At 56.4% G+C, this 23,521-nt stretch overlaps 2 protein-coding genes across 6 annotated transcripts in view; both read right to left on the reverse strand.

The window, feature by feature from the left end:
- The window catches only part of SMARCB1 (SWI/SNF related, matrix associated, actin dependent regulator of chromatin, subfamily b, member 1), a 31,041-nt gene extending 23,151 nt beyond the window's left edge, over window positions 1–7,890 (reverse strand). For 2 of the 3 annotated variants that reach the window (XR_014826058.1, XM_001929437.5), the window contains exons 1-3: window positions 7,617–7,890; window positions 3,593–3,731; window positions 2,041–2,170 (exon numbers count right to left, since the gene is read on the reverse strand). Coding sequence is in view for 2 of the 3 variants with exons in the window: in XM_001929437.5 (XP_001929472.1) it covers window positions 2,041–2,170; window positions 3,593–3,731; window positions 7,617–7,709 (362 nt within the window). In the remaining variant the exon portion in view is untranslated. The remainder of the gene's footprint in view (window positions 1–2,040; window positions 2,171–3,592; window positions 3,732–7,616) is intronic. The other variant, XM_001929438.6, reaches the window with a different exon arrangement.
- A 1,675-nt stretch (window positions 7,891–9,565) lies between these two features.
- Window positions 9,566–19,347, reverse strand: MMP11 (matrix metallopeptidase 11). 3 transcript variants are annotated; one of them, XR_014826057.1, is made up of 8 exons: window positions 19,209–19,347; window positions 13,779–14,008; window positions 12,983–13,126; window positions 12,769–12,902; window positions 12,400–12,641; window positions 12,106–12,322; window positions 11,150–11,474; window positions 9,566–10,420 (listed from the first exon to the last, which is right to left on the reverse strand). XR_014826057.1 is itself a non-coding variant. In XM_001929445.6 (8 exons), exons 1-8 carry the CDS (start codon window positions 19,323–19,325, stop codon window positions 10,287–10,289), a joined length of 1,476 nt encoding a protein of 491 aa, XP_001929480.1. In that variant the 5' UTR covers window positions 19,326–19,347; the 3' UTR covers window positions 9,566–10,286. The 3 variants fall into 3 exon arrangements, 2 of the variants coding, with proteins under 2 accessions (XP_001929480.1, XP_084850110.1); XM_001929445.6 differs by having other exon boundaries at window positions 11,150–11,407; XM_084993984.1 differs by having other exon boundaries at window positions 11,150–11,407; window positions 12,983–13,156.
- Between the last annotated feature and the right edge of the window lie 4,174 nt (window positions 19,348–23,521).

The raw sequence follows: 23,521 nt of genomic DNA on the forward strand, positions 1-23,521 counted from the left end.
ACAAAATGATTCTCCATAACCACATCACTTGAAACACTGCCCAACCCCGCCTCAGTGCTCCTGGGGTCTTGTGCATATAAATGCCTTCATGTGACCCAGGGTTCAGGGTATCGCAGAACCTACTTACCTATAACCCATCTTTACATCTGAGTCTACTCAGCTGTCTGCCTCTTCACTCACTTGGCCCTCCCCTAGAGCAGGACACTCAAGTAGCTTCCTATTTCCCATCATGATCCATGTGCCACCGAGAGCATCTCTGTACTTAGAAAGGTTTGTAGTGATACTGTTGTTCTTTTAAATACTTTCTCTGGAACAAATTCCCAGGGGTGAAATTAATGAGCCAGAGAACAAAAGTCTGTGGTCACAATGCCTGACCCCGAGGCACTGCAGAGCTGTGAGTATACAGCTTTCCGACATCTTCCCAGTTCTTTATGTTGCTCCTTCTTTAACTTTGCTTTTTTTTTTTTTTTTTTTTGATGGGGACATGTAGCAGCTTGATGTGGGATCTCAGTTCCCAGACCAAGGATTAAACTTAGGCTGAGGCGGTAAAAGCGCAGTCTTCACTACTAGCTCACCAGGGAACTCCCTTTACTTGCCATTTTCAAAATTACACACAAGGGGGAGTTCCCATCATGGTGCAGCGGAAACAAATCTGACTAGGAACCATGAGTTTGTGGGTTGCTCAGTGGGTCTTGCTCAGTGGGTTAAGGATCTGGCGTTGCTGTGGCTGTGGTCTAGGCCAGCAGCTGCAGCTCTGACTTGACCCCTAGCCTGTGAACCTCCATATGCCACGGGTACAGCCCTAAAAAGACAAAAAAAAAATACACAGGGGGAGTTTCCATTGTGGCTCAGCGGCAACAAATCCGACCAGTATCCATACAATGCAGGTTTGATCCCTGGCCTCACTCAGTGTGTTGGGGATCTGGTGCGTTGCTGTGAGCTGTGGTATAGGTCGCAGACGTGGCTCAGATCTGGCGTTACTGTGGCTGTGGTATAGTCTGGCGGCTGCAGCTCTGATTCGACCCCTAGCCCGGGAACTTCCATCTGCTGAGGGTGCGGCCCTAAAAAGCAAAAGTAAAATAAAATAAAATTACACACTACAACACACATCGTTCCCTGTGTTTGTTTATCCCTGTCTATGTACTTCAGTGTGGTCCCTTTTATCAATTTATCAATTGGTTTTGGGTTTTTTGTTTTGTTTTGTTTTTTGGGGGGTTTTTTTTTTGTCTTTTGCCATTTTCTTGGGCCGCTCCTGCGGCATATGGAGGTTCCCAGGCTAGGGGTCGAATCGGAGCTATAGCCGCTGGCCTACGCCAGAGCCACAGCAACGCTGGATCAGAGCCGCGTCTGCGACCTACACCACAGCTCACGGCAACGCTGGATCGTTAACCCACTGAGCAAGGGCAGGGATCGAACCCGCAACCTCATGGTTCCTAGTCGGGTTCGTTAACCACTGCGCCACGACGGGAACTCTAATTTATCAATTGGGACATCCAAGTTTTTCTTATAAATCTGGATGAAAAACCTCTTTCTACAATGTAGTAACTTCCCAATTACTTGCCTATTTAATAATCGTTACTGTAAATACTCTTTCAAGGATCTAAGCTTTGGGGTTTTTTTTTGGTTTTTTTTTTTTTTTTTTTTGGTTTTTCTTTTGGCCATGCCCCCTGCATGCAGCAGTTCCTGGGCCAGGAATTGAACATGTGCTACAGCAGTGACAATGCTGGGTCCTCAACCTGCTGAGCCACCAAGGAATTCCTCAAGGGATCTAAGTTTATAGATTCAAAACCTATTATTTATTTTGTGAGTTTACCTGGGTCACTAATTTCTCTGACAGGTGGGTCCCAAATTCTCAATGACTCTTCAGACCCTAAGACTTGGTTTACAGTTCTTAGAAACTCCAAAGACAGAGAAAACTTGGAAACCCTAAGACGATATGTAAGCACAGTGGGTAAAGCACTAAAAAATATGGTGGTTGCAGCCTATGAGAAAAATTCCCACGGGTGTTTTGAGAGTGGGCTCCGGCTGGGGGTGTGATACCTGAGGTAGGTTGGGGGCTCGGTGCTGATAGACACGGCCTTGTACTTCTCATCGTTGCCGTCCAGGATCTCTTCCACCTCGGAGGCTTTTAACAGAGTCACGCTGGTGGCCAGGGTTGTGTATCCATGATCTGCAACCAGAGACGCAGCTGTGGTCACCCTGCTGGCAGGCAGCGGGCAGTAACAGCCAGGAGATGCAGCACACCGAGGTCCTCACGTGCAGGAGGTGGGACAAGCAGGCGTCAACCTCACTACTGCCGATGCTGGCCTCTTCCAAAAGGGCAGTCTGGACCCTAGCATGCTTTCGAGAGTCAGCACTCCCTTAGGATGGACGTGGACTAAGGTGTCCCGGAAGCACTGGCCCCAGGCACAGAGAAGTGCACAGGCAGCGGCAGCTACAGTGCGGCTCCGCCAGCGGGGCCCCTCGGGGCCATGGAAGGCTCCAGAGCGACACCACCAGTGGGAAGAGGTCTGACACCACTGCAGTCCAGGACACAAGCAAGGTGGAGATGGAATGAGAGATGAAAAACACAGTTCTTTTAAAGCAAGAGCCCAGAGAGTGAAAGAACTGCCTCACACCAAACAGGAATTCCCTGGTCCAGTCAATGCCAGCCATCTGGGAAGCAGCCAGTTCTAGGCCACTGGACCCCCAGCTCTCCTATGGAGCCTGGCTGAGAGAGTGGCCTGGAGGAATAAATCGGTTACAGGGAAGGTGTCTCAAAAACACGAGGCAGAAGGGTGGCCAAGATTTCCTTGGAAAGAGGCTGGCAGAGGGGAGCACAGCTGGGGGCTCACTGCAGGGGTGATTGGAACTCCATTGGGGCAGGAGAGGACAAAGGGAGACTTTTTAAAGCGCAAGTGAAATGTTATAGCAGCGGGGGTGGGGGGGGGGGAAGCAGCTCCGGCTCCTGCATTAAAAGAACGCTATTTTGCTGTGGAAAAGACCACAGCAGCGCCTACAAACAAGACACAGCCCGACGGGACAGACTGCAAAGCACACTCACTCACGGGGAAAGCACACAGGCATGCGGGGACTCCAAGGGGCGGGGGTACGCGCACAGCAGCTTTGCCCCCCACCAGAGGCCTGGGGAGCACCCTTCGCCGCCGGCTAGAAGCCCCAGCGCCCCAGGCTCTCAGGCAACATGCACACGCGCGCGCTAGGGGAACGGCTGGCAGAACAAGGTACTACGCTACTACGGACGGACGTGCATTGGGAAGCGAAGCGGTGAAAGCCCGGAGGGCGGCGGGGGCTGGGGCGGCCCCTGCCGCTCCCGCTCAGGCCGCATGGAGAGTGACGATGGCTGGCGACGCACCGCGGAGAGGCGGCGGCAGAGCATCACAGCATTCCTAAAACGTTTTGAGACCAACGTGTCTTCACCTCCCGGCCCCGCCCCCTGCACCCCACGCCCTCTGCTCCCAGCCTCGGCAGAGACCACCTGACCCGGGCCCACCCCAGGATCCCGCCCCAAGACACGCTGGAGTGAAAACGTTTTATCTTCATGATAGAAGCGAGTGGTTTTGAAACAGGTTTACAAACCCTCGTGAAGACGCACCCTTAGTGTTAGGTTTTGTTTTTTTACCATGTGACGATGCAACTATTTTCTTCCTCTCTTCCACAGTGGCTAGTCGCCTCCAGAGCGAGGGGTATCTCTTGTACAGAGAACCTCGGAACATACGGAGGTAGTTTCCCACCTATGAGTAAAGCAAGAAGGCTCATTATAAGGGTCGCACAGGGGCCAAAAGGGACGATCCGGGTGCAGAGGCTCTGTTGGACCACTGACAAACAGACTGCAAATTGGCCCCCAGGCGCCAGGCTTCCAGCTGTAGTAAAAACATATCCTGCTGACACCAAGGGCTCAACTCAACATAAGTTCTGATCTGGCCCACATCTGCCCCTCTGGCAGGGGAATAACATCTGCATCCCCACCACCCAACCAAGTTCAGAAAGGACCCGAAGCTCACAGAGAAGCAGGGATGATGCTGATTTTGGACTAAGGATCTCTGGCACTTTACAGAAATGTAAGGCCCTCTGACTTTCTTTTATCTTAAGAACATGACTTTGATATTTTTACGATGTAATAAAGACCAAAAAGGGCCTTTAATTTTAGACAGATGCAGGATAATTTTCCCCATGGCCCTTGTAGCTTTGTTTAGTAACAAAACTCAAACCAGAAAGGCCAAAAGAATTTTCCAAAGAGTTTAAAAAGCACTTATCAGCAATCACTAGATTGCTATATAAATCATTACCACCCCAAACAATGGCTTCAGTTTGCCTGTCCCAAATACTCAACATATGACTTACTTGATGAAAAGAGATCTAGCCCTGAAGTTTTTATAAAGAAAACCTCATTGTTTTGTTTTGGTTTTTTTTGTCTTTTTGCTATTTCTTTGGGCCACTCCTGCGGCATATGGAGGTTCCCAGGCTAGGGGTCTAATCGGAGCTGTAGCTGCCAGCCTACGCCAGAGCCACAGCAAAGCAGGATCCAAGCCGAGTCTGCGACCTACAGCACAGCTCACGGCAACGCTGTATCGTTAACCCACTGAGCAAGGGCAGGGACCGAACCCGCAACCTCATGGATCCTAGTCGGATTCGTTAACCACTGCGCCATGACGGGAACTCCAGAAAACCTCATTGTTTCACTGACTTTTCAAAAAAACTATCACATGGTCATTTCTGAGTCACGTGGCAGGGGAATGGGCGCTGGCTCCACCTGTGACTGAAAATCACTTCCCTTTCCCAAGTCTTCTTACTCATGGGTCAAATATTTATTTACTGTGAAGTTCACCCCACAAGGACCACTTCCACTATTTTCTCATTTACCTACCCCAATATAGTATGTTTACTATTTAAAAGTTTCTGCATTCTCCAGGAATAAAAGATCTACATGATGGACAACCAGAGCTGCCAAACAGTGTGGGAGAATGTGGCCATGGGGTCACGCGTGCTCCACACTGCAGGCACAGACCCACTCGAGTCATTGGCTTGAGTGTCGTTACCATCCAAGGGTAAACATAGAGTTTCCATTAGGTTTTTGAAAAGACACTGACTCTAATGATCCCTTTAGAACTGAGATCAGGGTTCTGCCTTGTTGGGTTTTCCCAGAACCAGCCTTTGCCATCTGGACCACGGTTTCCCAAATGCAAAGTGAAGGTGTGGATAAGGGGACTTCCTAGGGTCCTCTCAGTTGTGACTCCAGTTTGGTGATTACAGCTGCCTCCAGATGACAGGAGAGGGACGACACACTCACTGCAATTGCAGATGCCCTCCCAAGGCTGCACACCCAACTGGGGAGGGGGCACAGTGGGTGCTGCTAAGGCTGGCCGGTCTCGCTGAATATGGTGCCTGTTTGTCAAGGGCAAGGGGTCTGGAGGCTGTCCACTCAATGCTGTCAGAGGAGCTACTGGATATCTGGAGACAGCACTCTGATCTTGAACCTTTCCCAGAACTCCCACGGTCTGATGATTGCTAAGCCAGGCCCCTGAAAGCACAGCCTCTCCTTTCTCCCATCTGGTCTCTATAAAATGTGTCTCTGGGCAAATGTTCTCACTCAACAGGGCTGAAAGAGAAGACTGCAGTTAGCTTTCAGATCTTAGAGATCATCTAATCTAAGCATCTCCTTAGAGCCACGAGAAAAGTGACATGGAGGCAGAGCTAGAACCAGGCCTCCTGACGTTCTGCCCACCTAGCCATATGCTGCTTCTCAATTTGCTCCACCTAATAATAAATGCAAGCTGGATTTTTTTTTTTTTTTTTTTTTTTTTTGCCCCCACCCATGGCATGCAGAAATTCCCAGGTCAGGGATTGAACCTGAGCCACAGCTGTAACCAGAGCCATGGCAGTGACAATGCTGGATCCTTGACCTGCTGGGCCACCAGGAAACTTCTGCAACCTGGATTTTCAAAAGTGTATCTCCAACTCAGAGCCAAGGCCAAAGTGACTGCTCTTCCTGTCCATTAGATCACATAAAGGTTTCTTTAAACAATCTGCTCATTATCACAGACTGAAACTCCTCTCCTGCCTTTGTATCCCACATTTGAGCAGGTACCTACCACTCCATGAGGACCATTCTGAGCTATGGCAGGGACTGGTTCCTCCCCAGCACAGCTAGCTTTCAAGGGTAGCATTTCTGTGATGACAGGGAAAATGTATTACATCCTGTCCCTTGTGTTTTATAAAAACTGGTAAAAAATGGAAACACTAGAGTTCTGTTGCTACTGACAACAATGGTCTCATAACTCAATAAAACTCAGAGGAGCCAAGGATTACAGGGTGTCCTGAAAGCCCCAGTGTGACCATTATAAGACTTAATTCATTCACACCATGTTCAACTGTGAAGGAAAAAACCCAAACATTGTGAAGAAAAAAAAAAGGGGGGGAGTTCCCCTTGTGGCTCAGCGATGACAAACCCAGCTAGTATCCATGAGGTTTCGGGCTCGATCCCTGGCCCCACTCGGTGGGTAAAGGATCCACCACTGCGGTGAGCTGTGGTGTAGGTCGAAGACGAGACTTGGATCTAGTGTTGCTGTGGCTGTGGCATAGGCCTGTGGCTGCAGTTCTAATTCAATCCCTAGCCTAGGAACTTCTACATGCGCAGGTACAGCCTGGGGGAAAAGAAAAGGATGAAATGTTTAATATGGAAAACCGTCAGCATTTGTTATCTGCTTTAACACCTCCGGACTTCCACTTACCTCCTTACATGTGGGGGACACTACTGCTTGGTAGTTGCACATCTGAATTGTATATGCATAATTTAAAAATACATGCGTGTAAGTGTGTGTATACACACACTAACTGGGGACTGCCAAAAAGGATTAGTTTGAGGCAATCTGGAAAAACTTAATATACTTTGTATGAACTACCAATAAAGGACCAGTTGTAGGGTTTTCCTAAAGTTAGTCATCCAGCTGACTCTACGAACTGCTGCCACTTTAGCTAAGGATTAAAGATCGTTAGGCTCTTTAAAAAAAAAGTCAGTCCACGACATTCAAAGTGTCACCTGCTTCCGAAACTGCTGATAGATCTAACTCACAAACTGGAGCCTTATCCATCCAAAAGCAAGCATCTTCCTCCCAACCTGTTTCCTCACCATTAATTAAAGGTCAAAACACCTCCCTGCCCACCTCGAAGTCAATGAACGCAGTGCGGGTGAGTCCTCACTAAGCTGGGTGCTTCGAACCTGCGATTTCAGGGTCCCAGTTGCAGCAACGGGAAAGGATGCATGTGGGGGGGGTCCAACATCTTCCCCCCAAGGTGTGGCAGGGGACGACTAAAAACCCCGCTTCTGTGCTTCCCGATGGAGTTTTGGAACTCATCATGGAACCAGGGGCCACCAGGACGCCCCAGCCCCGGCATCCGGGCGCGTCCTGGACCCTGCGACACGGGTGGGTAAAACCACAGTAGAGCGCGGGGCGGGACCTGATCGATCACCCCCTCGCCCGACCACGCCCCGCCCACCGCGCCCGCCCGCCCGCCGCGATGAATGGAGACGCGCATTCCCGCCGCGCAGGCCCGCCCCGAGGCTCCCGCAGGGGCAGGGCCGGCTGGGGCCCGGAGGACGAGGATGCGCCGTGGGCTACCTCAGAGCCGATCATGTAGAATTCGCCGTCGTCCTCCAACTGGAACTTGACGGGCTTCTGCCCGAAAGTCTTGCTCAGCGCCATCATCATCATTGCGGCGGCGGAGACAGGCAGCCAAAGCCCGGCGTGGCTGCGAGTGTTGGGAGGGGTCAGGCAGGGCCGGAGCGCGCCAAGCCCAGGGAAGCCGGAGTTAGAGGCGAAGGGCGGGCGGGACCGAGTGCTCGCGCCGCCGCCGGGCTTCTCCGCCACCGCCGCAGACTAGGCCGCCCTCACTGCGCAGGCGCGGGCGTTGACGCTAACGCGCGCGCCGCCGCCGCCGCCGCCGCCGCCGCCTAAACAAAAGGTCGGGGCGCGCCCCCGCGGGTCCCTTAAAGAAGCCTCAACCTGTGTCCCTTCCTCCCAGGCAAGCGGGGCGGGTTGGGGGCAGAATCAAGGAACACTTTTTTTGTGTTTTGTTTTGGTTTTTTTTGTCTTTTTAGGGCCGTACCCGCGGCATATGGAGGTTCCCAGGCTAGGAGTCTAATTAGAGCTGCAGCTGCCGGTCTACACCAGAGCCACAGCAACGCGGGATCTGAGCCGCGTCTGCGACTTACACCTCAGCTCACGCAATACCGGATCCTTAACCCACTGAGCGAGTCCAGGGATTGAACTGGCAACCTCATGGTTCCTAGTCAGATTCCTTGCCCCTGGGCCACGAAAGGAACTCCCCAAGGGACACTTCTCATGGACAGAAATAGCAACGGCGGCCCTGACTCAGGCTGCGGCTTTCCCAGTCTCACCGCTGGGACTGGAACTCAGCCCAGGGGAGGAGAAGCAAATTGAGGCCTGAAAGCCGGGAAGGGGCCCGGAGTACCTGTGACTCCGTTTCCCCACCTGGAGAACGCAGTGCAGCTGAGCAGATGAGAGGGTTCCCAGAACAGATAACCCAGTTCTGGGCCCACAGCTGTTACTGCAACTTCAGAGATGGAGGTGGTGAGGACGAAGGCTCCTGGGCTTGGCAGGATTCCAAAGCCCAGGCGGTTGGCTTGCCTGGTGCTTGGGATGAGTGTTGGAGGGGAGGGGACCATCTACAGACCATCTCCGTTCCTTCCTTAACTCTGGGCTTTGTGCCTTCCACCAGCCCAGTGCATTAAAATTATACAGCCCTGCCCTGGGGTGCTTAGAACCAGAGTGGGGCCTGCATCAAAGCATCCATGTATCTGGTGGAACAGTGCAGTGGGTCAAAAACGGCCTCCTGCTGACAATTTCCTGTGGTTCCATCTAACAAACTGCAGCTGTGATGGCTGCAGCTCTGAAGAAGATTCCCAGAGGCTGGGATGAAGGCAAGGAGACCTTGGAGAGTTAGGACTGGTCAGTCCTCTTAGCCAGTTTTGTCCTATGTTCTGACAGTAGCAGGACAGGGGCTGGGGCATAGTAGGATCAGAAAAAGTGACCACCGCTTAGTGGAGAAGCAGGGAAGCAGGAAACATTACAAAGCCACTCAAGGGGAGTTCCCGTCATGGTGCAGCAGAAACAAATCTGACTAGGAACCATGAGGTTGCGGGTTCAATCCCTGGCTTTGCACAATGGGTTAAGGATCCGGCATTGCCTTGAGCTGTGGTATAGGTCACAGACGTGGCTCGGATCTGGCATTGCTGTGGCTGTGGTGTAGGCTGACAGCTGTAGTTCCGATTAGACCCCTAGCCTGGGGAACCTCCATGTGCCACAGGTGTGGCCCTAAAAAGACAAAAGACAAAAAAAAAAAAAAAAAAAAAAAAGTCACTCAAGGCATCTAGTAAGATGAGGTAGAGCCCGGCACCCAGCCCCAAGGACCAGGGGCTTCAGAGTGGGGTGGGCTGCAACCCTGGCTCTTAGGATAGAGCAGGTCCCCAGCCAGGCCTCCCACCTCCCTGTGCCAGCTCTCCCCCCATCCTGGCCTTGTAATCACACAGAGACCCTAGGCAGGCAGGTAGAAAATGACCATGTTTAATGACAGTCCTCAGTTAAAAAAAAAAAAAAAAAGGAAAGAAAGAAAGAAAGGCTTTATACACACTGTACACATTTACATGGCTTTGGAGGACCTGGGGTTGGGGAGGGCTGAAGAGGATCTGACCCGTGACACGACTGAGGTATGTTGGGGCCTCCAGGGCCCGGGGTCTTGAGCAGAAAGCACCCCCCTCACCAGCTGACTGGACGTTTTGGCCTGGATCTTGGGAACAGGTCTCCAGAATTACCAGCTGGAAGACGGCCAGCTGCAAGCACCCACCCAGAGCTGACTTCTCGGGAAAGGGCAGAAGGCACAGGGCCCCGAGACCACCAGCACCCTGTGGAACCCCCGCAGCAGGGATGGTGAGGACTCCAGCTCCCCCAGCCCAGCCAAGGTCCTACCTGAGAGATGAGGGTGGAGACCAAGGGCAGCTGGGTTTTACCGTGACCTGCACGGGAATGGTGGAGCCATGGGCACCCTCAGCCACCCTCACTCTTAACACTAAAGCCTCCTGGTCCAAGTCTGAGACGGTTGATGGCAGCTGGCCATGACCTGCATGGCCCCCCTGCAGTCTTGGTGGCAGCAGCCCTCCTCCCCACCCCCCAGGGCTCTGTGCCAAGCCTGGTGCCCACAGCAACAAAGATGACCGCGGTCTCCAGCTGGCCAGACAAGGGTCAGGAGCCCTGAGGACATCCAAGCCGTGGCTAGCGGAAAGTGTTGGCAGGCTCGGAACAGCCAAAGAAGTCCAGGCCCACGAGGCGGGGGAAGCCCTCCAGGGCCTTCACCTTCACAGGGTCAAACTTCCAGTAGAGGCGGCCACGCAGGAAGTAGGCATAGCCTGCGGAGAGTGGAGGGCAGGGCCAGGTGAGTGGACACAGGGATGGGCACCGCGGGAGGTCCCATGCCTTGGCCGCTGCTGAGTTCCTTGAAACCCCAGGGTATCCTTTCCAAAACCTCCCTTCCCTTGGGTGAGCCCTTCTGCCTGCCCGGAGGTCTTGTCTGAGCTACCACTCAACCTGACAGAGGCTGGAGCCCCCGAGGCCCAACTCCTGCCTCTTGGGAAAGTCCATCCTAAGCCTTGAGTCAAGGTGGGTGACACTGGCTACTTGTAACCTCAGAGCCCGAGGTCACTGCATGACAGCTCTCCCAGCAGGTCCTGACGTGGGGACACAAAGAAAAGGGAGGACATGGGAGAGAGCGGTGGCCTGCAAGTCCCTGGAGCTCGTGGCTCTTGGCTAGGAGCAGGGACTTCCCGCCCAGTTAGGGACCTCCTTGCCTAAACCTCTGTTTGCTCTTCTGGAAACTGGGCTCACAACAGGTGCAGCATCTGGGAACTGCATGAGACAGGGACGGAGCTCAGCACTCTACCTGGAGGCTCATCGGCCCTCAGCAAGCAGTGGTTATTTTACCAGCTATGACCTAGGGACCTGGGCAAGTCCCTGCACCTCTCTGGCCCTCAGTCTCCTCTTCTACAACACAGGGGTCTAATGCTGCCCTGGCACAAGGAGGAGGTGGAGCAGAAGGGCGCTGATACCAAGCCACCACCGGTGCCCCGCCCCCCACGCACCATCGGCGTCCTGGAAGGCAGCGTCGATCTCAGAGGGCACCCCTCGCCAGTCAGTGGCCCGGCGAGGCACGGGGCTATCCACACGGTGGGTGCTGGGATGGAAGCGCCAGTAGTCTCCGCCTCGGAAGAAGTAGACCTTGTTCTTCTCAGGGCCCCAGACCAGGGCGGCGTGGACAGGGGAGCCGGGCAGGCCCAGCTCAGAGAGGGGTGCGGGACCCAGGGCTGGCTTCTCACCATCATACACCCAGTACTGAGCTCCTGCCGGAGAGGGGAGGCTGCAGTGGAGCTGCCCATCTGTCACATCCAGCCACCACTGCCATGTTTCCTTGTCCATAAAACATGAAGGCCAGTAATGCCGGCTTGGCGCGCGCGTGAACACACACACACACACACACACACACACACCCCATATCTGCAAGAGGACATCGGGTGATGCAGGTGCTAAGAGTTACACATGGGGAAGGTTATTTTAAACAGCAGAGAGGCCACCTGGGCCCGGCTCCTTCCGTGCACTTGGCTGCACTGGATAAGCCCTGCTGCCCACCCCAGGGTGCCATCCTGCCGCAGCAGGCCCTGGCTGGGCATTTGTTTGTGAAGCCTTGCCACCTGCAATGCTGCAGGCTCTCAGCTCTCCAGACCTAGGTCACATCCAAGCTCTGCCTTCAGTAGGTCACTTCACCACCTCTGAGTCTCAGAGCCTCGTCTCTAGACCAGGGTTAGCAATCAGACATGCTCCATGGAGTGCAATACCTTCTATTCTACTCATACCTCCAGAGCTGCCTCCTCTAGGAAGCCTCCCAGCTGTGCCTCCCAAAGGAGAGAGCCATGCTCTCTCTTGCCCCAAGATTTTGGGACACCCTCCATCTGCCCATCCTGTCCCTCTCTGTCCCTAGCCTTGGTCACGACGTTCCTGGCTCCCTGAAGTCTCCTGAGTGTGACCTCCATCCCCCACTCACCTTGGAAGAACCAGATGTGGCCCTGGGCATCCTCAAAAGCTGCATCCACGGGGCTGGGCAGTCCCTGCCAGTGGCGAGAGGCCAGTGCAGGGTAGCCAGGCTGCAGGTGGCCCCTGCGCAGCCGCCATACAAAGCCTGCCTTGAAGAAGAAGAGTTCACCACGGATGGTGGCAACTGCATCAAAGGAGACCTGGCAGGCATCTGGTAGGGTGTCCGGCTGGGGTAGGAGAGGATGGTGAGAAAGAGCCACAGAGGCCAGCAGGGGGGGGCTGAGGGCTGGGAGCAAGGCCTCACCTCCAGTGGTGCAATCTCATTGGTGTCCACCCCAGCCCTGTGGCCCAGGTCTGGGGATCCCGAGGTGGGGGCTAGCTGAGGCTGCCCATAGAGGTGCTGGATACCCCTGCGGTCATCTGGGCTGAGGCTCAGCGGGTAGCGGAAGGTGTAGAAAGGGGACATGAGGGCCTTAGCAGCTGTTGTGTGCTGCAGCCCGAGCACGTGGCCAAATTCGTGGGCTGCCACCTGCAGGAGGTCTGTGCCTGGAAAAGGGAGAGAGAATCCCCAAGTTTCTGCAGCAAGCACCAGGCCCAGCTCAGGACCCTAGCAAGCCCCCGATCTCTATGATTCCCAGCAGCCTCCTCTGGAAAGTGGGTCCCCAGCTCATACCCTGGTTGTCCCCCACTGTCCAGGTCTCATCATAGTCAAAGTGGACATCCCCTTCTCGGTGGGTCTTGGGGAAGAAGGCATGGGCCAGGATGCCCCCAGGTCCATCAAAGGGCAGGTTGTCCCCATGCCAGTACCTGCAGGGGGGTGGGGGCAGAGTCAGTGGCTGCTGACAGGTGGGGCTCATTTCTGGAGGGGCCCCAGGCCACTGGCTCACCTGGTGAAGTCAATCATGATGTCGGCATGGCCCTCGTGCACCTCGGTGAAGGTGAGTGGCGTCACATCGCTCCACACCTGTAGGGCCTCTGCCACCGTCTGCCGCACCTGTTCCCGCACCAGCTGCCACGGGAACCGGAGGATCCTGGGGGGAGGAAGTGGGGCCTGGGCCCGGCTCAGGGCAGGGTCAGCCCCAGATGCCCGCTGGGCCAGGAGTTGCCCCAGGATGCTCAGTAGGGGTGCACACATGCAGGACCAGAGGCCAGGTGTGCTCTGGGCCTCAGGCACACTGGTCCCTCTGCCGCATGGGCACATCTTTGTGTGGGTTGGTGTATCCTTAGGTGCACACAGGTGTCTTCATCCGGCTGAAGAACAGGACCAGGACTCCCAAGCCCCACCTTCTAGACCTGACTGTACTGCTCACCATGGGGAGAACGTGGCCCCTGGACCTGCCCCACTCCTGGTTCCCAGCTCCCATCTCAGGGCCTTTCTGGGGCCCCAGCAGTTTAGGTGCCAATGCAGTGGGACACACCAGTCTTCAGGCTTTCTCTCCCAGGTCGGGCGCCCCCTACAGGATGTGTAAGCCTCAGCATCTGCAACACTGGGCGGTGGCGGCGTGGGGTAAGGTGTGGGAGGGGGTGAGGCTCAGGTCACCTGAACTATTATTACCTGTCCTACCTCCACTGTTCCCTACCTGCGAGGATTCCTGGTTGCAGTGACAGATCTGAACCAAGACCTGGTTATCACCTAGCTCCACGACAGGCAGGGCTGTGTCTACTCCTGGCTACTGGCCCTACCTGTAAGTGAGGTCGGTCTTCTCCCAGCGCCCACCAGACAGCACGAACCGCTTTTGGCGGTTGCGCGCACTTGGCCCCCCAGGTGGGTCAGGCACGCCACAGCGGGGAGGTCTGGGGCCACCACCAGGCCGGGGCGCCTCCTGGTAGGCCAGGGCAGGGGCTGGTCCGCTGCGAGGAGCTTCAGGCCAGGGCTGCGGCCCCCTCCTCACTGGGTGGCGGTGGTGAACATCCTGTGCAGAGAGAGGATGGGGGGGGCTCTGCTCAGGCTTTGCGTGCTAGTGGCCCACAATCTGGGTGTGGACCGCATCCCGCCCTCGGTCCACCCCAGCCCTCTGTGCCCATGGCCAAGCCTAGGCTGTCACACAGCAAGGGCCTTTGGCACAGGCTGACTGGTATCTGAATGCCAATTCCAAGGCCTCCTACTGCCTCCCGCCCCCTCCCGGAGGCCCCAGGCTGCCGGTCACCCACTCCCCCCATTTGGGCTGTGATCTTCACACACACCCACGGATGGACCCCACAAAGCCCTCTCCTTAAGTGAGCTGGCTCCTGCCCAGGATGCCCACCACGGCCACTCCCCAGCGTGGAGGGCCTGCAGCCCAGCCTTGATTTGCTCACCAGACAGATGGGGTGATACTTCTTCCTGGTGTGGATCTGAGGGTGAGCCAAGCGCTGTGTGCAAAGCCTCAGCACGGGCCAGGCACCAGCTACGGGCACCTGGAACTGAGGGCTGAGGTCTGGGGTCAGTTTCACTCACGCCCTTCCAGGGCTGGGCACACAGTGGGGCTGGACAGGATCTGCTTCCCCCTCCATGCGCATATGGGGTGTGGACAGTTACCAGACGCCAAGGCCCATCGGCCAGAGCCCCTGGACTACAAACAATGCTTCTAACCCAGAGCTGTCATCCTCTGTGAGTCCCAGGGCGGGGGTGGGGTGGGGTGGGGTGGGGTCATAGTTCTCAGCAGAAGCCCAGAGAGGCTGGGAGGGCCTGTGGGGTCCCCCAGCAAGGGCATGGCAGGGCCAGGGGAGGACTCTGGCATCCCAGGCCGTAGGTGAAGGTAAAGCTAGGGGAGAGGCATGGAGCAGGCTGTTTGCTGAGAGCCTCAGCGCTTGTCTGGTCTGGGCCTGTCTGGTCGGGGCACCATGGCCTCCCCACAGCCATATTTGGGGCGGGAGCTGGGCCACCCAGGCCCCACCCTCGGCCTCAGCCTCTGGCGGCTCTCCCAGGCCCCAGGCGCCCCGAGCTCCAATTAGTCTCCCAACCCCCCAGCAGCTGATTCCAGAGTCACCAAGTACTCAACCCCCCAGGCCACTCAATCCCAAGGATACCCTGCGACAAAGGGATCTTCTGGACACTAGAGCTTCTGAACCCCTGTGGGGCTGTGGAGTAACTTGGGGTTTGGGGCTCTGGGCCAGTCTGCCCCCATTTCAGAGTTGTTTAGGAATGGCTCGTCACGTGGTAGAACCCAGCCGACACCAGGCATGCTGTTAGGAAGTGCTGGTTGCTATTGTACCTGTCTGTAGGCCAGGACCCGGCCAACAGCTCCACGGACACGCTCTTAGCCCCTGGTGGGACCACACCCCATCTCCGCCATCAGCATCCCCACTTCTCAGATGAGGACCCAGAACCCAGAGAAGTTAAGCAACTTGCCGGGGAGCAGCCCACCCCCTACCTGCTACTCTGCACTGTTCTTCAGGCTGGAGTCACCCTGCCCCTGGAGGAGGGACCCAGGCTGGCCTCACCTTGGTGACAGAAGAGGAAGAAGGGAAATTATAAAGCACCTGCTGCTTCCCAGGAGCTTTGCAGGGAGGTTCACCAACCCCCCGCCCCCACCTCCGGTGTGAGGTGGGGGTGATAACTCTGCCAGGTGTCACATTGAGGATGTGGACCCCAGGCCCATGTGGCTCAACCCTTCCCCTCGCCACGCTGCCCCCTGACCTCCAGGATAAACACATTCCTTCCCCTAAGCCTGGCAAGGGGTCCGAGGATCCTCCCTTGGGAGCCCCAGACAGCCCGGAGCTCAGCCTGCCAGATCTGTTCCTGTTCTTAAGCAGAAACCTGTCCTCTTCTCTGCCCTCCAGAGAGGCCTGGAGCAGCCAGTCACAGAGGGAGCATGGATGACGGGCACACACTGTGCCGTCTTCTCCTGCTCCCACGAGGCACCAAATCCATACCCAGGCCCCTGGTACTCTCAGTACAGCAGAAAGGGCCATGGTTTGAGATTCAGAAGGCCCAGTGCTATGCTGTGGAGACCCTGGATGGAGTGGCCCTGGGCAAGTCACTGTCCTTAGTCTCCTCTTTGCTATCTGTCAAATGGAACGGTGTCACATCATGACCTCCCTCTGTAATGCCCCTGCAGCATCTGGCGCAGAGAAGAGCCTCTTATCTGCTCTGGCTTCTCGGCCCCGTGGGCCCTCCCCTCCCACACCTAGGAATCAGCTCCACCAAATTCCCTTGAGCTCCTACAACCCTCCAGGTCCCCCAACATTTCCAGACTTGATTTTTTCTTTTTTCAGTGCTGTACCCGCAGTATATGGAGGTTCCCAGGCTAGGGGTCAAACCGGAGCTGCAGCTGTAGGCCTACATCACAGCCACAGCAATGACAGATTGGAGCCGCATCTGTGACCTATACCACAGCTCACGGCAACACTGGATCCTTTAACCAACTGAGCAAGGCTAAGGATGGAGCCAGCATCCTCACAGATACTAGTCAGGTTTGTTACCGCTGAGACACCATGGGAACTCCCAGACTTGAAATCTTAAAAAGGAGTCTCAGCTAGAAGGGAGCTCTCCGGCTATGTCCACTCGCAAGCCAGGGGCCTCTTGCTCCCTGACCATGTCACAGTCATTGGTCTTGAGGCATGAATCAGCAGGAGGCACTAGGATCAAGCCTCTGCCAGTGGAGCCCATCATTTAAGGGCTCTTGGCCTCAGTTTCCCCATTGCTGGGCTGGGACACACCCTCCCTGCCATGCTGACCTCCCGCCCTCTCTCTTCCCGAGTCCTTTCTGAGCTGGGGCCAGGAGCCCTAGCGGCAAGGCCCGGCACGCAGCAACCTGATTCCACAGATGGGTGCGCCAGTCCCCCGAGGGCTGTTGGGAGGCAGTGAGGTGGGTGGTGGGCAGAAACCACACCTTGCCTCTCTACAGCCCTGAGGGATTGGGGAGCAGACATCACCCCACTTCCCAGGGGAAGAAACAGACACAGAGAGGTCAAGGTCTTGGCCCAGGGTCACACAGCAAGTCAGGCAAGAGCTGGGCCTAGAGCTGGGGCTCAAGCCTCTCTACCCACAGCCCCTCACAGCCCCCCGCCCAGCTCTCTGGCCTGTCTCCAAAACCGACATTCCTGGGCAGTGCTCCTCCTCTGTGCATCCCCACCTCCTCCTCAGCTGGTGGCCTCCCCTGGCCTGCCCTGGGGTGGGTGCCCAGCTCGCTCACCCTGCCCTTGCCTGGCAGGCACCAAACCACAGCCCTCAAACATACTCGAGGAATTTTTCGGGGAACTCCATCTCTTGGCTGAGCTAGAGACTCGGAGTGAGCCGCTGGGTCAACTTCCCATCAGGAAAATGGGAGGCGTGCAGAGGGCAGGGGCGGGAAGAACCTGACTGGAAACTGCCAGGAAGGCCAGGCTGGCCATGCCCCTCTCTGGACCTGTCTGCTGTTGGTCCAGTGGGATAATTACAGCTACTCCCTTCACTGTGGGCAAGTGACCCTGAGGGAAGGACACCTGGGCTGTAAGGAAGGCAGGAGAGCATGCCCATGCCATTCTATGTCCCTCTGAGGCTCAGAGACATTAAGCAACCTGCCCAAGTCCGACAGCTAGTAGGCAGGCAGGTCCAGCTCCCCCACCCTGCCCCTGCCCCTGCTGGCTCCACAAGGGAAGGCAGCATCCGACCCACTGGGCTGCGGAGCTTTCATCAAGCCTAAAGGCTGTGAACTGGGATGGATAAATATTTACAGAGCTTTTCTGGGCCTGCCGACAGCAGCCTGGGGATAAACACATCGGAGGTGACCCCAAATGCTCCCTGCATATCTGCAGCGTGACAGACAACAGCCCAGCTCAGACCCGGCCCCAACTGACCCCACACATGCGGCAAAGTGGCAGCTACAGGTGACAGAATGTCTCCAGCGTGCTTGGCTGAGTCCTCTCCCAGCTTCACCTCACTTACTTCTCTGCCCAGCGGTGGGCACTGTCACCTCCCACCCACCTGGAGAGGAATGGGAGGATGAGGTTCTGAGGTGGCAGAAGGCTCAACGAGGGTCACATGATTCAAACCCCGGTCTCTCCAATTCCCCAATCTGGGGGCTCAACAGCTACCCAGGGTGATCCCTGACTCTGCCCCAAGGTCCAGGGGCCTGGGAAGGGCTGGGGATGAGGGCCCTGGACTGAGATGCCCCCCACTCCTTCTATTCCTTCCTCCTCCCATAGCCAGGGCAGAACTGGCTGCCCAAGTCCGACGCTGGACACTGAGGCTCAGCCTGGTCAGACTCCCCACCTCACCAGACCTGTCCTGAGACTGCCAGCACCCCTCTAGGCTCCCATCTCTGCCTGAGCTGGCTGGAGGTTGGGGTCTGAGTGGACTTGCAGTTGCTCAGGCTGTGTCCCCAAGCCCACCTGGCCACTCCTGGGACTGGTGCCCCAAAAGCCCCAGGTGGAGGGGAGTATGCAGCCTCTGGGGCACACATAGGCTATTACACACACACACACACACACACACACACACACACGCATGCCCGGTTATACACACAAACCCACGCCCGGTTCAGTTTGTCCCTCCTCCCCTCCTGTCCTCATCACACCTTCAACTCCCTTCCCAGACTCACCTCACCCTTGCTCTCACAGGGTCTCTACCTGCTCTTGATCCCTTCTTTCTCACCTCCACCTCACAGTCACACACACTAGTTTTCTTCCCACACTGCCTCCAGGCTCATGGCCTTCGAATCTCACCACGGACAGGTTTCCCTGGGGGTGGCTCCTCCTCCAGGCTCAGACCCTATTTTCCGGTGCCCGCTGTCCCTCCCCAGGGCTTCCTTAACCCTCCCAGCCAGGAGGTATGCTCACTGAGGCCACACACCCGCAGGCTGACACCAGCCCGAGTCCTGCTGGCTTTGTCCCTGCAATGAATAGGTGGCCCTGTAGCCACTCCCTCTATACCTACCCCAACACACACCCCAGTATCGCGGCCGGACATCAAGGAGCAGGTCCCGGGGCTGGGAGGGGGCGTGCGTCTAGCGCGGAGTCCCGCCTCACCGGCCTGAGGGATCCCGGCGCAGGCTCCACTTGCACACCTCCAGGGACAGGAAGCTCATTATCTATCACGCCCCCAGGGACCCAGACAGCGTTTCGGGGATCGGGCCGCGCCTGGCCACCCCGCGCGTCCCCGTGGGTCCAGCCCGCGTGCCCGGCGCCCCTCAACTGGGGGCCGCCACTCACCGGCGGCCGCGGGGCCCGGGCCAGCAGCGGCGGCGGCGGGAACAGCAGCAGCAACAGCAGCAGCGGGAGCAGGAGGGCGCGCGGGGCCGCGCTTCGGAGCCCGGTGGCCCGAGCCATCCGCCCCGGGGCTGCTGGGCCTGCTGGGCCGCGCCGGCCACCACCCCTTATAGCCTCCGCCCCGCCCCCGGCCGTCCGCCCCGCCCCCGCGCCTTTTGTTCTACTCTCTCCCCGAGCCCGCGGCCAGGGTGGGGGAGGTGGGCAGGGAGGGCTGGCCAGGCGGGGCCCTACCCAAAGATCCCGTCCTTCCCGGGGCGAGCCGGGCCTATGGTCCCAGAGGCCTGGTGTTGGGTGACTCTGGGCAGCTGGCGCTTCTCCGGCCCTCAGTTTCCCAAGGCGGTAGGGAGTCTGAGAGGAGTCGGGTTCACTTTTCCCCCTCCTTACCAGGCTATCTTTGGAAGGTTCGTCCCTAGCTGGTCTGATTGCCTGACCTCTGACCTCCAGTGAGCCAGAGACAGGTGGCCATACCCATGGGCAAGTTTCCCGACTCCTTGGAGCCTCAGCCAGTCCACCTGGAAGATGACACTATAGCCCCTGTGAGGAAAGTGATAGTAAAATGTGTCCCAGGGGAAACTGAGGCAGGAGGAAGAGGCTAGCCAGCCTCCCCAGCTGAGGACAGAATCACGGACAATTTATAGATGGGGAAACAGAGGCCCCAAGAGGGAGGGACCAGAGGGACTGAGTGGGGTACTGGGCGCCCAGGCTGTCTCTTGGTCAGCCTCCTGAGATAGGATAAGTAGATGAGAATCAGAGGAGGGATGGTGACCGCAGGCAAGACAGGATCCTCCAGGCTCATATACTCCCTGTGATGACCAGGGGCCTCACCATCTGGTCAGGCAACCTGCAATCACAGACCATGCTGGGGAGCCATACACAGACAGTAGTTCCCAGCGGTAGCTCCCAGCAGACAGGGTCCTGAGCTGCTGCAGGATGAGGCTGTGGGCACCCAGCCTGGGCCTAGGAAGGGAGGCAGGGTGGGAGGAGAGGACCGCTAGCCCGACTCAACCCTACCACTGGGTCCCAGTCCGGCGCGGAGCCTTCTACAGCCTCTCCAGGGAGGCTCCACAGAGACCCCTAGCGGGCGGGGAGGGGAACGACAGCAGTGATATTTACTCCCTGGACAGCAAGGCATTTTTTTCTGGAAAGTGACTCACTTTTAAAAATTGGAAGTTCCCATTGTGGTGCAATGAAAACGAATCTGACTAATATCCATGAGGATGAGGGTTTGATCCCTGCCTTGCTCAGTGGGTTGGGGATCTGGCGTTGCCATGAGCTGTGGTGTAGTTTGCATATGTGGCTTAGATGCCAAGTTGCTGTGGCTGTGGTGTAGGCCTCAGCGGCAGTTCCTATTTGACCCCTAGCCTGGAAACTTCCATATGCCAGAGGTGTGGCTCTAAAAAGCAAAAAATAAAAAAATAATAAATTGGTAGTTCTTTTGTAGCACAATGGATTAAGGATCTAACATTGTCACTGCAGTGGCTTGAGTTGCTGCTGTGATGCAGGTTTGACCCCTGGCCTGGGAATTTCCACATGCCTCAGGTGCGGCCAAAATACATAAATAAATATGAAGAATTGAAACCGGGAGTTCCCGTCATGGCGCAGTGGTTAACGAATCCGACTAGGAACCATGAGGTTGCGGGTTCGGTCCCTGCCCTTGCTCAGCGGGTTAACGATCCGGCGTTGCCGTGAGCTGTGGTGTAGGTTGCAGACGCAGCTTGGATCCCGCGTTGCTGTGGCTCTGGCGTAGGCCGGTGGCTACAGCTCCGATTCAACCCCTAGCCTGGGAACCTCCATATGCCGCGGGAGCAGCCCAAGAAATAGCAACAACAACAACAGCAGCAAAAGACAAAAGACAAAAGACAAAAAAAAAAAAGAATTGAAACCGGAGTTCCCATCATGGCTCAGCAGTAAAGAACCCTACTACTATCCATGAGAATGCAGGTTTAATCCCTGGCCTTGATCAGTGGGTTAAGGAAACAGCATTGCTGTGAGCTGTGTGTGGGGCAGTTCACAGATGCAGCTCGGATCCTACATTGCTGTGGCTGTGGTGTAGGCTAGCAGCTACAGCTCCATCCAACCCCTAGCCTGGGAACTTCCACATGCAGCCCTAAAAAGACAATAAATAAATAAATAAATAAAATAATTGAAACGCTTTCTTCAGCCTCTTGTTAGCAATATTGGTCAAGAAATGGATTGGGATTTCCCATCATGGCTCAGTGGAAACGAATCCGACTACCATGGGTTTGATCCCTGGCCTGGCTCATGGGTTCAGGATCCGTCATTGCCATGAGCTGTGGTGTAGGTTGCAGATGCAGCTCTTATCTAGTATTGCTGTGGCTTTGGCGTAGGCGGGTAGCAACATCTCCAATTAGACCCCTAGCCTGGGAACCTCCATGTGCCACAGGTGTAGCCCTAAAAAGACAAAAAAATAAAATAAAAAGAAATCATGGATTTAATGAGCTAATTATACATTTTTTTCTGATACCTATGAAAACACAAAGTAAAATATTCATTTGTGTAACTACCTTAAGTGGCTCCAAGTGCCTCTATGGGTGCATGGCTATGCTTTGGGGGACCTCAGTCCACCCGTTATGGGGGTTCCAGTAACAACCACCCACCTGGCAGGCCACAGGGGTGAGCCATGGTTACAGCAAGATGGGCTGGTCACAGAGGGCTTCGTGTAAGAGGAAGACCTTGATAAGCCTAGTTTGGCAAATAGGAATAGGTGGATGGGGACTGTATGAGCCAAAGAGGTGGAGGTCCACCAGGCCTAGCATGTCTGTGATGAGAGAGTAGCCACCCTTAACATGCTCCCTGCATCTCCAGGTAGATGGTCTCTCCCCCTTCAGGGGAGAAAACTGAGGCCCAGGCCCAGGGGGGGGCCAAGGGAGGACCCTGGCCCACAGGCTGGCTGAGAGCACTCTGTGGTACAGACAGAGGGACATAGTACAGACATAACCAACCCTGCCAGGCACTGCCGGGCCCCTCTCCCCTCCTTCCCTCCCACCATCTCCTCACAGAGGGGCCTCATCTCCCCACCTGGGTGCACCCCCTCCCATGCTTTTGCTCTGGGCAATTTCATCCACCCACAAACCTGGTGCCAGGAGGCCTCTCAGGTGTAGGGGACCCAGGATGGGTAAAAAGTCAGGACCCCTCCCCACCAACAATAACAATATGACCACTGAGAAATCACTCAGAAAAGATCATGAAGGAGTTCCCGTTGTGGCTCAGCAGAAGCAAAGCTGACTAGTATCCATGAGGATGCGGTTTACATCCCTGGCCTCACTCAGCGAGTTAAGGGTCTGACATTGCTGTGAGCTGTGGTGTAGGTCACAGATGTGGCTCGGATCCCACGTTGCTATTGCTGTGACATAGGCTGGCAGCTGCAGTTCCAACTGGACTCCTAGCCTGGCAACTTCCATATGGCACATATGCAGCCCGAAAAAGCAGGTAAAAAAAAAAAAAGAAGAAGAACTTGAAAACCTCGAGTTCCTCAAGGGCTGGGCAGCATCCTAAGATCCTGCATCAGCCCTGCACTGGGCCTAGAACCAAGGTGATTCTTGGTTCTAGAATTCAAGGCCACGGGATTCAAACCCATTCAAACACCTCTAGGCGCTCAGGTCAAGGCCTTTGGGAGGGACACACTGCGTGAACGCTGTCAGAGTCTGGCGCTGCATCCTTGGGGCAAGGGATCGGGAGGGGTGGAAGGCCAAACCGCGGGCTTGAGCGCACCTAAGTGGGAGCAGGCTGCGGGTTGGGCTTTTGCTGGGAAGGAGTCGAGACGCCCCCTGGTGGGCATTCGGGGTCGGGGGATGGCGCAAGACCTCCTCTGGCGGGCGGTTGGGTGAGTGCTTTTTCCCTGCCACAGTCCGTCCACCCGGGACTCAGAGGCCACGCCGCAGCCAGCGAGCCGGTCTGATAGGAGGGAGAGGAGCAGGGCCTGGCCTCCTGGTGCCTACTCCCCGAGCTCGGGACAGCCCCCAGCTCCCTCCGCTCCCTGCGTTCCACTGGGGTCTCTGGAGGACCAGGCTGGTTGCCCCGGCGTACGTCCTCGGCACCCTGCGACAGCGGCCCACGTCTCCAGGGCGCACACGGCTCGGGCCAGGAGCCAGGGCGCAGGTCACCGACACCAGGGGAAGCAGGAAGGTAGAGACCGACGGACCCGCGCAAGTACAGCAAGACCCGGGGTCCAGCTCCTCCTTCCGGGGGCGTGGCCCCGCCGCGGCCCCGCCCCGGCTGCGCCGGCTGTGACAGGC

Source organism: Sus scrofa, chromosome 14 (assembly GCF_054392235.1).
Source record: "Sus scrofa isolate SSC_HxYL_T2T_F1_AM1 chromosome 14, Sscrofa_HxYL_maternal_Yorkshire_Landrace_v2.0, whole genome shotgun sequence".
NCBI classification, from domain to species: Eukaryota; Metazoa; Chordata; class Mammalia; order Artiodactyla; family Suidae; genus Sus; species Sus scrofa.